Below are 15,652 nucleotides of genomic sequence, written 5' to 3' on the forward strand. Positions count from 1 at the left end.
ATTCTAATATGAATTTTGGAGGACGATGGGCCTCCTCTAGATATTGTTGAAACAATTTTTTTTATTCGCCTCCTGCAATCCCATGCACTACTATTATTTTTCTTTCACTCCTAAGAAAACCAAAAGTGATTTTGTATCATTATCTTAATATAAAGGTATTTAATTTTTTTAAAGTTGCAATGTGAAATCATTGATTCCGTGGAATTATTTTCTAATGAAACAAAATGACACAGAGTTAAGTTTAATTATTTTAGACAACTTCGTTTATAAATTTTGAAAAAGTACAACAAATTGATTTAATATTTGAGATTGATAGATATCATTTATATGAATTATTATGAGTTTAAGGATTTTTCAAATTATGGGCTAAAATTTCTAATGTTATACTCAAGAAAATTTTGATATCGTTACAAATCTATTTATGAATTTTATTCCAAATAACAGTGAATAATTAGCAATATTTTTGGTTTATATTTTTTTATAAAATTCCCTATAGTGGTAAATATTAATTTACCATACTATTGTATGAGATAATAGTTTTATAATATCAAAATCAAATAAATCGCCATAATAGTCTTTTGCCCTTGTTAAAAAAAATTTTACCTGCTGTGCATATTTATTTTTAAAGGAATTTTTAAATTGAGAACTTCACTTTTATTTGTTTTTTTTTAATTATATTACTTTTTGGCCATAGTGATAATAAAATGAATTTTTTTAGTAAATATGTGAAAAATGTGCAAATGAATTGATTATTTTATTAAATTCCACTTTCTTTACTGAGATAATCAATTGTGGCAGAGATGTTGAAAAACAAATTAATCTGATATAAAATTAATACTTACCATTTTTGAATATGTTTCGAAATGTATTAGCTTGTTGATTCTTATAAAATTGTTACTTGTCTTTGGAAAATATTCTACATTCAAAACAGTAGATTGAAATCCTCAATAAATTTTTTTAAATAAAATGTATTTTAATCTTCTAAACTGTGAAATCTTCATTATGTCCACTGATACACATGAATTCATCATTAACTTCTGTTGGGAATCAACGTTAATAAATCATCGATAGTACTTTTAATAATTATTTTCGATTTTTAACCTAAAATAGTAATGACGCGTGAGTAGACATAAAACTTATGAGACATATTTTAAGGTTATTTTTAAAATCCTTAACTCTAAGATTTTGAAAGCTTGCTAAATTGTGATTTAATATAATTACTTTACCAAAGATAATTTAGGAATAAATGTAATAATCAAAGAAAAAATGAAAAACGACTGGAACTTAAAGTCGACAACTTTTAAAAGATTTCCAGCGATTTAAAATAATTTCTAGAAATTTTAAAAAATTGTAAAAGATTTTAAAGACTTTAGCAGAATATTGCAAGAAATTTCACAGCACTTGTAAACATTGCAAGTGACTTTAAAACTTTTCAAGGCATTTCCAAGAATCTTTCGAGATTTTATGGCTGATGGAAGGATTTTCATGGATTTCAACTATTTTCAGCCGGCCTCGAGGAATTTACAGAGATTTAAATAAATTTCTAAAGTTTTCATTTGGTTACAAAATGATTCATTGGATAATACAATACTTTGTAAGGTTTTAAGTGGGTTCAAAATATTTCAAGGTATTTCAAAAGATTTATAGAGACCCCAAAGTATTTTAAAAGATTCTGAGGATGCTGAAGTATTTCGAAATTTTGTATGACATTTCACAATATTTTAAGTTATTCCTAAAAATTTTAATGAGTTTTACAGCATTTCAAATAATTTTTGAACAACATAAGTAATTTTCGCGAATTTATAAGAATTTCTAGGGATTTTAAAATATTCAGAAATATTCCAATAGTCTTCAAAGGATTTCAAGTAATTCCAACAAGTTCGAAATTTATGAGGGATTTCAAATAATTTTGAAAATTCTATCCCTTTTCATGAGTATTTTTGACTAATTTAGCCCTGTTCGATGCAATACGACTTAGTACCTTATATACGAAAATATTGTAGAAATAGCTACTAATAGAACAAACGAGATCATAAACGATACTTCTACCCTACATTTTTATTGAAAAAATGGATGTTTGCTCGCTGTATTATAAATTTGATTTTGTTTTATTATACTAGTGTAAATATGGCAAATAATGTCCTTACCCTTGCCGAAAAATGCAAATAAAAAATAAAAATTGCAGTATATGAAGACCTGAATAACAGTCCGAGGAGGGCGTGGAGACCTTAAGGCACTTCCTAGGGCCTGATTTTTAGTCTATGTATTACGAATGACGACTTTTCTCCTACAATTATGAATTGTTTGATGTCATATTTTTACTACATAATCTAAAGGGCTATATACAGTCCTCCAAAGAAGGGTTTTTAAAAAAATGGTCTTGTTGTTTTTGTTTTTTAAGTAATTCAAACTATGATAAATTTTATGCGCCTGGGAAGGAGCAATACAACATCGTGAATGTACTCATGGTGAACCTAATTTCGGCGCAAATGGTTCTACATGGGTACACTCACGGTGGCGGTTTGCTCCTTCCTAGGTGCATAAAATGTATCATATTTTCAATTAATTAAAAAAAATCTAAAACCCCCTCTTGAGGGATTGTATTTAGTTTATTAGATTATGTGGTTAAAAATTCATAATTGTAATTAAAAAATTGTAATTTGTAATACATGTACTAAAAATCAAGCCCTAAGAAGCGCCTTAAGCTTAATGTGGGCTGGTGGTTCCCAGGAATCAAAGTATCTTTAACTGACTTTTCGCTTGCAGGACTCTTCAACTCCGCAATAACCAGGAACAAAGCACTCGCCTGGATCATAAACTCTTCCTAAAAGAAAAACCTATCTACCAGAAACTGCTATTATTCTTCAAAGAGACAAAGGATGTGACGAGCGCTTTTTGCAAGATGAAAACTAAGGCGCGATGGCATATTGTGCTGGAAAGCGCTGGCTGAGTGTGCACGAAAAAAAGAAGAAAGAAGAAAAGAAGAAATATCGAAGAAAAGGTCCTCAAGATATGAAGGTGTCCCTAGGGAACCGACGATCCGATCAGGATGAGAGCACTGGGGTCAGATATATCAAGGGCGTAACTAGGGACTTTTTTCAGAAGAGGACTCTGGTTACTAGCCGCACTAATTAATCTCGAGCGCTAACAAGCACCTTGGGATCAGTCGTGGTTAGTAGTGATGAGCCAGAACGTTTCGTTTAACGATACTCTCGAGAGATCGAACATCGATCGAGTGGAGTGCTACGCGTGCAAAGAAAATTGGTAAATGGTAGGTGGTGATCGTCGCGTGGCTAGGGTTAAGTGGTTAGGAAGCGTGGACGATCAAAGGCCTGGACGAAGGAAGTGGAAGTGAGGTGTAAACCCAAGAGAGCCGCTAAATTGAAGGCTCTCGATATCGCTTGATAGTGAGTCTAAAAGACAACTATTACACTGAAAAAGGTCTGTGGTGGTTATAGGTGTGGGAGAAACTGTCGAGTAAATTGAGGGTAGGGCAAATTGATAGGGCTTAGGAAAAGGATAAATAATTTATTAGTGAAGACTAAAGGTAAAGGTAGAAGAGAGTATCAGAGAAAGAATCAGTATCAGAGGAACAGAGATATATATTATATATTGAGAACATTTATTGAAATAGGATAGAAAGATTGGGGATGTAGGAGAAGTGATTTTTAAGATTAGAGATCATAGATATAGCCCCTGGGCCAAAAACGGCTTAAAAGGGAGAAGAGCCAAGGTGATTGAGGCAATTAGCTGGCGATGGCATGAAGACATTAGTGAGGAGCTTCAGGCCCAGCGAGGAGGAGGATGAGGATGGTGGTGGGCATGATGGTGCTTGGCCAGCTCCTGACGAGGATCCTGCTAGCGGCTCATGCAGGTGATCGTCTTGCAGCAGCTCGAAGGATTCTAAGAGATGTGCCTCTCATCGATGGGTAAGTCATACATTTGTTATGCTTTTTAATAATATGTATTGCCTATGTAACTTTATCTTAGCGTAACGCTCTAGGTAAATTAAGCTATTTTTAACACTTTTTCCACCTCTCCCCTTCTTCGTCACAGATCATTCCAGAAAATTTGAAATGATGATGAGAATATTATTAATTATTCACTTTTTAGGCGGATGTCACAAATACGAACACCCCCCCCCCCCTTATGTACAATTTTTTGCCTTGATTTCATTTGATAAATACGAGTACCTAAAATAAAACATCAAACATATATTTTAACAGCATCCACAGCCCAAAATTCTAGCTCTAAAAAGAGAGTAAAACGATGATTTTTTCCGAAGCTAGGGAAATAAATTATTTTAAATAAAATTAATGTATTCGTACCTTAATGAATTCAATATGAGACGCTTAAGATTTTAAGTCAAATTATATTTCATTTTCAACAAAATAGTTTACTTTTCATCCAAAACAAATTTAATAATATACCAAAAGGGATGAATTTTCAACGAAAGAGTTGAGTTTTTAACCTAAAAGTCCAATTTTTCAAAAACAGTTACTTTTATATCCTAAAAGCTGAATTTATGACCCAGAACAATACATTTTTTACCAAAAAACACGACATTTCAACCAACTAGTGGAATTTTCAAAAAATATAAAAGTTAATTTTAAACCAAACAGTTGCATTTACAACCAAAGAGTTTAATTTTCAAAAATGAAAAAGTTCAGCAAAATATTTCAATCTTAAACTAAGTCGTTGAATTATCAGCCTATAAACATGAATTTTCAACCAAATGATCAATTTTTCACACAAAGAAGATTAAACTTCAACAACAAACAATTGCATTTTCAACGAAGTAGTTGAATATTTAAGTAAGGAAAACGATTTTTTTAAACTGTTAAATTGTTCCATTTTCAATTAAATAATTTAATTTGCAAGGCAAAAAGAACAACTTTTCAGTATAACTTTGAATTTTTAATCTAAAAGGAAGAATATTCGATTCAAAAAGACGAATGTTCAACAAAATAATTAAACTTCCGACTAAAAAAAATGGTAGTTTAACAAAATAATTATTTTTTCAGACCAAAAAACACAGTTTAATTCAACGAAAAGGAAGAATTTCCATCAAAACATTGAATTTTCAACTGAAAAAGATTTTTCAGTTTGAAAAATTTCAACCCCAAAATATAAATTAAAATAAAGTTAATGTTCAATTAAAAAGTTTCATTTTTAAACTACAACGTATCAGTTTTTTAACAAAAAATGAATCATTAAATTTTCAGTTCAATACATTCATTTTGAACCAAAAGAAAACGAATGTTTAACGAAGTATCACAATTTGTAACCAACATGATAAATTTTTAACTGCTAACTGAAACGGAACTAAAAAGGAACGCATTTCTAACAAAATAGTTCAATCTCCACTTAATAAATGTAACGCTTAACAAATTACTTTAACTTTCAACTAAGTATTTAAACTTTCCACAAAAAAGATGAATTCTCTTTAAAAAATGTAGTAGCTGAATCTTTATCTAAAAATAAACTAGTTAAATTTTTAGTTGAAAAAATTAATTTAAAAAAATATTTTTTAAAAATGGTTTAGTCAGCAAACAATAGTAGATGTTTTAACCAAATAAGATTAATTCTGAATAAAAAATATAATATAAAAATATAATCATGGAAAAAAGTGACTGTCAACCACGAATAGATATTTTTTATTATTATGTTTATTTAATTCAGTTCGCATATTAACAAAAAAAGCGAGAAAATAAGGTAAAAAGGGAAAATTTTTCTAAAACACGGTGAAAATGAAATATTTTTGAAAAAAGGGAGCAAGTGGGGAATGGCAAAGAGTGTCAAGTCTGTCATTAAATGATTTACTTGTAAATTAAAATTACTAATTTCAATTTTTTCAAGCATTAAAAAAAATTGTTGGTCACAATTATATTTCCCATGCATGATGTTGCATTCTGCTTCAACCTCTCTATCTTTACGTCACAAATCGTCACAAAACATGTTAACCCTTACCCCTAGCAGTGTGACGTATTTTTTGAACGACTTCTTTGGGATGTAAAGTACAAGAATAATGTTCTGTCTAGGGATAGGAGTTTAAAGGAAAATGTTATGTGATCAGGGGTTAGGGAAAGGAGGGCTAACAGGGATGGGAAATGCAGAGGGGAAGAAGAAGTTTTACACAAGCTAGATTTTAAACCAATTTTATTATTGTTGCACAACCTACAAGGACATTATTTTTTCGCATCAAATGTGTAGTTGCCTATTTTCTATTCCGAAATCATTTCGGGGTGTGCAAACGAGACATTTCTTCGAATACAATCAAGAACATACCTCATATAAATATTATTCCATTGTACATGGCTAACTTCCGTCACCGTCAATTCATTTACGTTTACTATAGAAATTTCGTTATTGTATCTCAAATAATGAATAGTATCACCTTCTTGTACTCCAAAATAAAAACCATGAACTATTCTCAGATCGCCAGGAGGAACATGGAGATTTTGTATCTCGTGAATATTCGAAGGTCGAGGCGCAATAACACGACGCGGAAATCCTTGTTGTGAACTCACATCTGAAAAAAAACAATAGAAATACATGAATTTAATTGGAAAATATCAGTATTTTACAATCACAAAAACAAATATCTCATAAATAATTTTTAAGCGATTTTTTAATTTTTAGGCTCAAAATGATCGTGGGGCATCCTAGAAATATATTCAGAAAAAAACTGGCATATGCAAGCTCTTTTGTGTTAAAGTCAATCGAGGTACACCGTGCAAAGCTCACTACCCAAAACGCGAGAACATCTTAAATATTATGATCTAGTCAAGTTAAGGGACCGGATTCAATAAGGGCATACCCAATTTTCTCTGACGGTAAAACACGAAGTCCACTAAAGGCTTTCAAATCAATGTTTAGATTTTAATCTGTAAAGGATTTATCTAAACGTTACATTTTATTTTGCATCTTTTTCTACTTAGAAAAAAATGTGTAGCTCTTTTAGTCATCAGATTACTCGAAAAAAACTGCTCTGTTTGTTCGTTCCGGAAATCTCTGAATGAAGTTTTGAGGAATTACACCTTAGGGCATCGTTCGAGTAAGAGAGTGATCGGGACTTGCAAATGTTTGTTTAAAACAATGTTATTAATTTTTTCGGACGTCATGCGCAAATTGGATTTTCATGTCTTCTAATGTTTCGTTTATTAAAGGAATTTCGAGCAGTTAAGAAATTCGGATGAAGCTATGATAAAGTTCCTTTTTTTATTTATATCAAAATTTTGGATACTTTAAAAGCAGTAGCGATATTAGTTTATAACTATTTTCCTTATGCATAATCAAATATAATAAGATGACTTTACATCTGAAAAATCGAATAAATTATATTTTTTATTCATACTTCCGTTAAAATAACTCTACGAAATTTATCAGTGTAAAATAAACTAAGCAGAAATTTTCTTACAATCTCTTTATTGGGAGTTGATCAGACCGTGTTGATTCCTTATTTAAATAAAAAAATTATACAAATTTTTATCCGTTTTGGACAAGTTTTTTATACATTTTACGCTTATGTACTCTCGTCTCTCTTTCCTTTTCTATATAAATTTGTTGAAGGTATATTTTCCATTTCCAACTTAGATATGCAATATCCAAAAAAGAGTTAAAAACTAAATTATCTGTTTACATTTTAAAATATTTTTAGATTTTTGCAAAAAACGTGTGCATATATTTTTTTTTACAAAACAAATTCTAAAGGATGATTATCAGTTAAGAAGTTATAGTGTCTGTTCTTGCGTTTCGCGCTCAATAATATATTTATCTCGCACTACGCGCTCGGTCTTCGTATATTCCGCACACTTGTGCACAGACTTTTTAAAACTAAAGGTCAAAGAATCGACAACAATAATTTGGTGATTGTGAATTCTCTTCTTTTAAAGCTCCTTCAGCTTTAACGAACACTTTCTCATCACGTGTCTCGTGTTTCGCACTCGAGTTTGTCCCTTAAATTGTATATCATTTCCATAAATGTATATTATAACAATTCATAACAACCATTGGCCTCAAAACACACGTAGTTTCATTGTTTCGTTTATAAAAATGCACATTCTTTAAAAAAACTTTTGTTATTAAACATTTTATTGCAACTTATGCTGTTTTTTCAAAAACTGAATTTGAGCATTTACTTTTTCTATGATTTAAAGGATACATACGCGGTCTACACAGTAACCTATTTTTTAACTTCCAAATTACGTCCATAACCTCAGTGACCCTGACTTTGTCAATTGAATTTTCTACCAAAACTCAACCAATTGTTATGATAATCTTGTAGGGTATGCAAACTCAACATTTTCCTTCTCTACACTATAAAAAATGTTATGTTGAAAATCACATTCGACCGTAATTTAATCTATGGGACATTTAGAACTTAACTGTGAATAAAGTAATAAATTGATGAGACCTCAATACTAATTAACATTGTGGTATAATTAAACTGAAAGGAAAATTGTGATAAAATCGCGACCGCGGTAATTTGACAGTCAATGCGGAAGCTTGCATCTTATTACAATGAAAACTATTTGACCTATTTAATAAGTTGTAAAGATACATACAGCATTAAATTTGCATGAGACTGTGAATTTACAAATAACAGCGTATTTACAATTTTTCTGTGTGATTTAAATTGAGGAAATTTAGAAGTGATTGATAGAGAGTGAAATTACATGCAGTACGTTATTGTCACTGACGGCCAGACCTCGGCCGGAAAACAAAGGAGTTTTCGGTTATGCTACCTCCATTTGTTTACAAGATGTTCCTTTTTTTACGCAAGAATCTCGTTCATTCACGCAGGCTCTTGTAACTTCACTACATATTACATGGGTTGATTAGATTTCAACGTATTACTATGTCAAATAAAATCGAATTTTTTTACAGTGTAGACTTTTTTTATATCGTGCGTTAGTTAGCTTAAAATGTTCATTTTCGTGTATTTTGAAATTTTGTAAGTACTCTAACTCTGGTAATTTCTGGTTATGTAGAAAAATAGTCATTGAGATAAATTGTTTATCTTGTTAAATACTATGAATATCCGTGCAGAAAGATTTTGAATAAAAAAAAGGGGTCTCAAAAATATTCAGAGTGCGCGCACTTTTTGAATAATTATCCAAAATGGCTGGTTAACGAAGCTGCCCTTTAGTTTAGCACACTAAAAGAGTATAACAAAGGCTAATCTAATATAATAATTTTTTCACAAGTTTTCGTTCTCACGCACAGGCAGTCATACATTCATACATAAATACATACATACATACATACATACACATTAGTTAAAAACTGTTTTTAGGATTCAGGGGGTCATAAAACGTGGACATTTACCAAAAACTGGGGGGCTTGAATTTTACACAAATATAATACCTTTTATGATGAGAATGTGAAAATGAATGAAAGATTTCATCAAATTGGTAAATGTCTTGTAAACTGTCTTTTGTGATAACTGTCTCGAAAATATTCAATATTTTGATCTTAAACTTTCCAGTCAGTCCAACTTACAACCAGCAACAGAAAAATATATAATTGTTCTAAATAAAGATTTTCAAGTTCTGGACACTGCTTCAGTCAAAGGAACCAACATTAAAAGGATATGATTGCCCGTCAGAGCAATATCTGCGAATTTTATGGGGAAATTTCTAAAACTGGCGAGCTGAGCACAACTTGAAGTAAAAAAATGGAAACTGATTTTTCCAAAAATGATCGTTTATTTAGTTTCATGTAAAAACTAGAAAAGCTGCAACTTTTTTCTAACTAAAAAAGACGAACAATAAAATTTAACATCTAGATCAATCCTTTAAAAAGTAAAATTTGAAACTTGCCTTAAAAGCTTCTAGAGGATTTTGTGTTTACCAGAGAAAACGCTATGTAACCTTATTACATCTGGGACTTCAATTAAGGCGAATGCGAACAAAACATGATAAATCCATTCTTTGGAAACAATGAGTTATTTGGTACTTAAGTGTTTATAATGCTATGAAAACTGTATAAATCCAAACTTATAGGTTGGATAATTCGATAATATTGAATAAAGAGTTAGGTGGTTTCCTCTATATCATACTATTTTAAGTTTTTTGTTATCTATGTTCTCTTTGATATACAGAATTTGTATAATTACTGAGAAATCATCTGAAATGGATTTATCATGTTTATTGACTTACTCCTCAATTATAACGTCTGACAGAACAAAATACATCCAGCATTATTTTTAATTTCTTTGCGGCTCCTCTTCAGAAAACTTCATTTTTTATTGTTTTCAAAGGGTTAATAAACATATTTTCATGAAAATATGTTAAAAGCAGAATTTTATTGCTTCGACGCATTTTGTTTAGCATCCAAACATGCTCTAGGAGTTGAATATCTTACAAAAATTAAAACACTTTAATATTTTTGCAAATTGGTGAAAAAAGTGGAAAATGTTTTTTTTTAATTGCTTGTTTCCGGTCCCTCCCAAGTTTCAAGTTCCTGTATAAGAAAGGATGTGTATGAAATTTATAGAACAAAATCGAATGCTCTGTCTATAAAAGTTTTAAAGTTATGTCCCTTACAAGTAAATTTCGAGAGAATAATGTTAATAAATGTATAAAATTCTAGTTTTTCTGGAATAACACGCTTACTATGCATAGCTGGCAAGTAAGTTGATAGTAACCTATTCAATTGAAGTGGATATGTGTATAATTATAATAAAGGGAATTTAAAAATAACGAACATAAGAAAAAATTAATCAAAGTTATCATTTAACAGATAACAAAGTCTTCATTTTCTCTTATATTCTTATATTCTTAGAATTAGAGCAATGTTTATTTTAGATCTAATCAGAATTAAGTCGCCGTTAATTAATTTACTAGAAAATTTTATCTGAGATATACAGGGTGTCCAAAAAGTCCCGGGATAGCCAAATAAATCCTTAGGTAGAATTTTTTTTGGAGAAGGGTGAGGTAATTCTGGAAGTAACTTTCAACGAAGAATCCACTGGTGACCTTAGTTTTAACATTGATTATGACCTTCATGGTTAATTTAAGGTCACCTTTGTTTTTTTAAATTGAATGACCTATTTTTGACATTGGCATTCGAAAGAGCGGAAAATTTTACGTTGAACAGTGTAGTCAGATCATAGGTAAGGTGTGTCCTTGGTGGACGTATCAAGATCATTCAAACTACAATATGGTCTGAATATTTTTTCACAAGCTGACATGTGAAAGTCATCCTCTTACCCTACTTACTTATTTAAACAATGTACATTAAATACTGACCATCAAGTTAGCTTGACCATGACTATCAAGGTCATATAAAGGTCACGATTAGTTTGTTTTTAATTGAAATGACTCTGTTTGACATCGGAAATTGAAAGAACGGAAAATTTTACTTTAAAAAGTGTAGTCAGGTGTGACCTTGAATTTTGAATGACCTTGATATGTCCATCAACGTCCAACCTTTCCGATGTCAAACAGAGACATTTAAATCAAAAAACAAAGAGTGACCTTGATATAGCCTTTATGGACATGGCCAAGGTCACTCGATGGTCACTATTTAATGAACATTGTTTCAGTAAGTAGGGTAAAAGAATGATTTTCACAAGCTAGCTTGCGAAAAAATGTTCAGATCATATTGAAGTTTGAATTACCTTAATACGTCCATCAAGGTCACACCTTACGTATGACCTGACTATACTTTTCAACGTAAAATTTTCCGATCTTTCGATTACCAATGTCAAAAATGGGCCATTCTATTTAAAAACAAAGGTGACCTTGAAGTAACCATGAAGGTCATAATGAAGGTTAAAACTAGGGTCACCACTGGATTCTTCGTTAAAAGTTACTTCAAGAATTACCTCAACTTTGTCCAAAGAAATTGTACCTAAGGATTTATTTGGCTGTCCAAAGACTTTTTGGACACCCTGTATGTGAAAAGGAAACTTTTCAGTGCTAAGACATTCTCAATTTATAAAATTGTTCTCTTTTGATCCACCCTAATGTGTACGGTTCCGCTTATTTTGATTACAATTTATTGAAGCTCCATAACGCAACATTCATATCGCGTCTTATTTACTTACTTTGATACTTGATTTGATTTTACTTTACTTGATATTGATAACAAAATGTTTATTTCAAGTTTTGAATTTAAAAGTAAAAAATATTTCTTGTTTCTAAAGAGAAAAAACTAAAATTTTGACCCTATACTAAGAACTACTTCTTTGCGTGAACATGAATCTAGGTCATTTTTATGAAGTGATCTATAACGATTAATTTCTCGAAAATAATATTATTTAAAAATGGTTTGTTTTTAAATGGGTCTTTGTATATAGGTCTTAGTTAATCAGGCCTGGTTTTCCCCGACCACTTGGATCAAGTTCAAAAGAAATACTAGGATTTTTTTCAAAAAGTATATACTATACGGGTCTTTTAAGAGTTTCAACTTAATTTAATTCATTGTATAACTTTGTTTTATTATTTGATAAGAAGAAATGACTTACCAATTGAATTCAGGAAAATCGCCAAAGTTAAAAAGAGAGTACAAACAGCAATCGTCATGTTTATGAGATAAGTGAACCTGGTTATTAAAGGAATTTCATGAAGATTTTATCTAGTTACAATTAAGAATCTAGGTCAAGTAATATTTTATAATATTTTAATCTATTATGTACTTATGTCAAAAGTAAGTCAAGTTTTAAAACCATGAAACGAAACAACAAACTAATAGTAGAAAATGTATGAAGTAAGCTTATAAAACGTGATAAATCAACCTTCAAGTTCATTTCTCAATATTTAGAGATATGAATGTATGGAATTTTTTTTAATTATTGAATTATACTTTATCTCTTAACAGCAGTTGTGCCAAGCATCAGTTCTCTAAAAAAAATTGGAAATAGCAGAACCTTCGGGATAAAAAGATGAATTTCTTCGAACAAAAAAGTAGATTTCATGTATGTCCTAGATGGATTTTTAACTTTTATTTTCAATTTACTGAATTAATTATATGATATAAATTTAATTATTAAATGAATATTCAAACCAGAACTTTTCCATGAAACAAGATTAAGTTTTTATCCAAAAGGAGGATATTTCACAAATCATTTGAATTTTCCACTCAAAAAGATGACATCAAAAAATATAATCTTTAACAAATAATTAAATTTTCAACGAAACTAATGAGAACATAAACCAAATACTTTATTTTTAAACCTGCAAAGATTTCTACCCAAATATTCAAGTTGATAGAAAAGATTAGACTTCAACCAAACATACCTGTGTTTACAATTAAATAATTACATTTTTCAGATAAAAGGGGGACCTTTTTAGTAGAACGTAGAATTTTTATCTGAAGAAACTTATTTTATATTAAAAAAGACAAATCATCAACAGAATAGTTACATCTTCGACCAAAAAAGATAACTTTTGAACAGGTCGATTACATTTTTTTAAATCAATGAATTTTGAACAGAATAATTAATTTTTCAATTTAGTAATCACAGTTTTAAACAAAATTATAATTCTTGGGGAAAAAAAGATTCCCAATGGTTACCAGGACATCCGAAAGATGTTCTTAGCATGCAGCTATTTCTCATGTGATTTTGCACATGTAAGTGTTTAAGACTTGTTTTTGACTTGAATTGGCCCAAATCCAGACATGTTGAAGTCGAAAAGTTTGACTTGAGCATGTATTAGTTTTGAGACGGATCCAGACCTCAATTTATCTCTTGGAGACAAGTTTCTATATCTTGAAGACATGTATTTATATCTTACCTGTCGTGACCATAAAAGTAAGATGAAGGCTTATCTCTCGACTCAGTTTTGAGACGCAGCCAGACATCGATGTCTTGGAGACGAACTCAAGTCGAAGCATTTTTACTCGAGATAGCGTGTTTTTAGAAAAACCTGCGATTTAATACATTTTCCTTATTATAAACAATAATAAGATATGATTTTTCTAGTTAAAATCGAAAGTGCAAGATTGCCACCAACTTCTTGCAGATAAACAAATATTTTGAACAATAATTCAGTGGAAAGGAGGATCGTCAATAAGGCCGGTTTTTGGGCCATCTACAGATTGGCCTCAAACATGTTTTATTTTATTCATCTAACTAGGTCTCATAACCCCTTAAAAGGATTTTTTCTGAGAGTGATCTGATTTCAAGATATAGTCATTTTTAAGTTCGTATTTTACATGGGTTTTCGCACTTTCATTCAAATCATGCTAAGTTTCACATTGTTAGTATTGCTCACGCAAGATCATACTTGGCCAAAAACTGCGCACGTATATGCGTTACAACATATGTTACAGCCATAATTTTTCTCGAGGTACCTAGCCTTCAAAATAGGGCTTATTTTAATAATTTATGAAAAACCGAGCGTATTATTTTAAGGTATTAATTTATTGTTATTAATTTATTATTTTTAAGTAATTTTTCTCCAGAAACATTTACTGCCAGTCTTAGCCACTTTGACGCCATTGGGCAAAGAGGAATGAGATTAAAATCAACCAAAGTCAGTGGAATAGGAAACAAAACGCTTTCGTTCATGTGCGACTGCCGCTTCGCTACGTTCAACTGTTTTCCCCCTCCACATGGTATTTGCGTTTGTTGCCGATGCTTTTAGCTATATTCTCCTTCATTCTTCTTCCACGTTTCGACCTGTTAAAGAGTTCTTATCCACTGTATGTGATATTACTGCGTACATACATCTGTTCCAGATTATTTTATTGTAGTTTTATTTGATCAGTACCGACTAGTTTCATAGCGATTGTAAGTTTTTTGCACAGGTACTTCATAGGCATGAGAGGCTACACTTTTTTTGAATCCTTATTATATAATAGTTCTGTACATCAGTCTCAGATTCTCTTTATTTTTTCAGGTGAAATAATTACTTGCGAATTAAGTTTTAAATACCACTTATTATGCCGAAAAAACAGTGTTCTTGTTGCGGCAAATTCTTAAAACCAAAGAGTCATCTATCAGTAGTTCAGGATGAACGGGCATTAAATGTTCTGAAAATGTTCTGCGATAGTTGTCGATGCTTTTCGATTAAAAAGCGCCGGATTACAGATGCAAAAGAGATTTATAAAAATTCAGAATATTCCAGTGAAGATGGTACTTCAGATTCTGACTGTAGGAAAATCAAACTTCCAATAAGAAGATGTATGATTTCTCAATCCAGATGCATTGTCTATCATCATAAGAATAATCGTATCAGAATCAAAACTTTTGCTGCATTGAGGGTTTACGTCGATACTGGTATTTTGATTCCTGCAAAAGCGAGATGCTGTGCTTCTCATTTGGTTGATAATGGTTTTCTTAAGAAAGAGACTGTTGCGTCTATACAAGCCACCTCTGATTTTTACTTTTAAGGGGTTATGAGACCTAGTTAGATGAATAAAATTAAACATATTCGAGGCCGATCTGTAGATGGCCCAAAAACCGGCCTTATTGACCCTCCTCTTTTTGATCTGCGATTCACCTAGAGGACAGTTGGTTCAGATGAAAATACACTTTTCAGTTTAAGAAAAATTCTGTACTAATTTTTATTAGAGTTAATTGACGTGCTTGTGAGATAAAAAGTTATTTAACAGTTATATGGACCACCCCTCCGTCCCCCGGCAATCAGAAGTTAGCACTGCATATTAAATCAGTAGACCCTTCATTTGTTTGACTCGA

At 31.0% G+C, this 15,652-nt stretch overlaps 1 protein-coding gene across 1 annotated transcript in view; it reads left to right on the forward strand.

Moving 5' to 3' along the window:
* Positions 1 to 3,802: 3,802 nt before the first annotated feature.
* The window catches only part of LOC117176800 (dipeptidase 1), a 353,294-nt gene continuing 341,444 nt past the window's right edge, over positions 3,803 to 15,652 (forward strand). The window contains exon 1 of the mRNA XM_033367109.1: positions 3,803 to 3,929. Coding sequence (XP_033223000.1) covers positions 3,805 to 3,929 — 125 coding nt within the window. The 5' untranslated portion in view covers positions 3,803 to 3,804. The remainder of the gene's footprint in view (positions 3,930 to 15,652) is intronic.

Source organism: Belonocnema kinseyi, chromosome 7 (genome assembly GCF_010883055.1).
Source record: "Belonocnema kinseyi isolate 2016_QV_RU_SX_M_011 chromosome 7, B_treatae_v1, whole genome shotgun sequence".
Lineage (NCBI taxonomy): Eukaryota > Metazoa > Arthropoda > Insecta > Hymenoptera > Cynipidae > Belonocnema > Belonocnema kinseyi.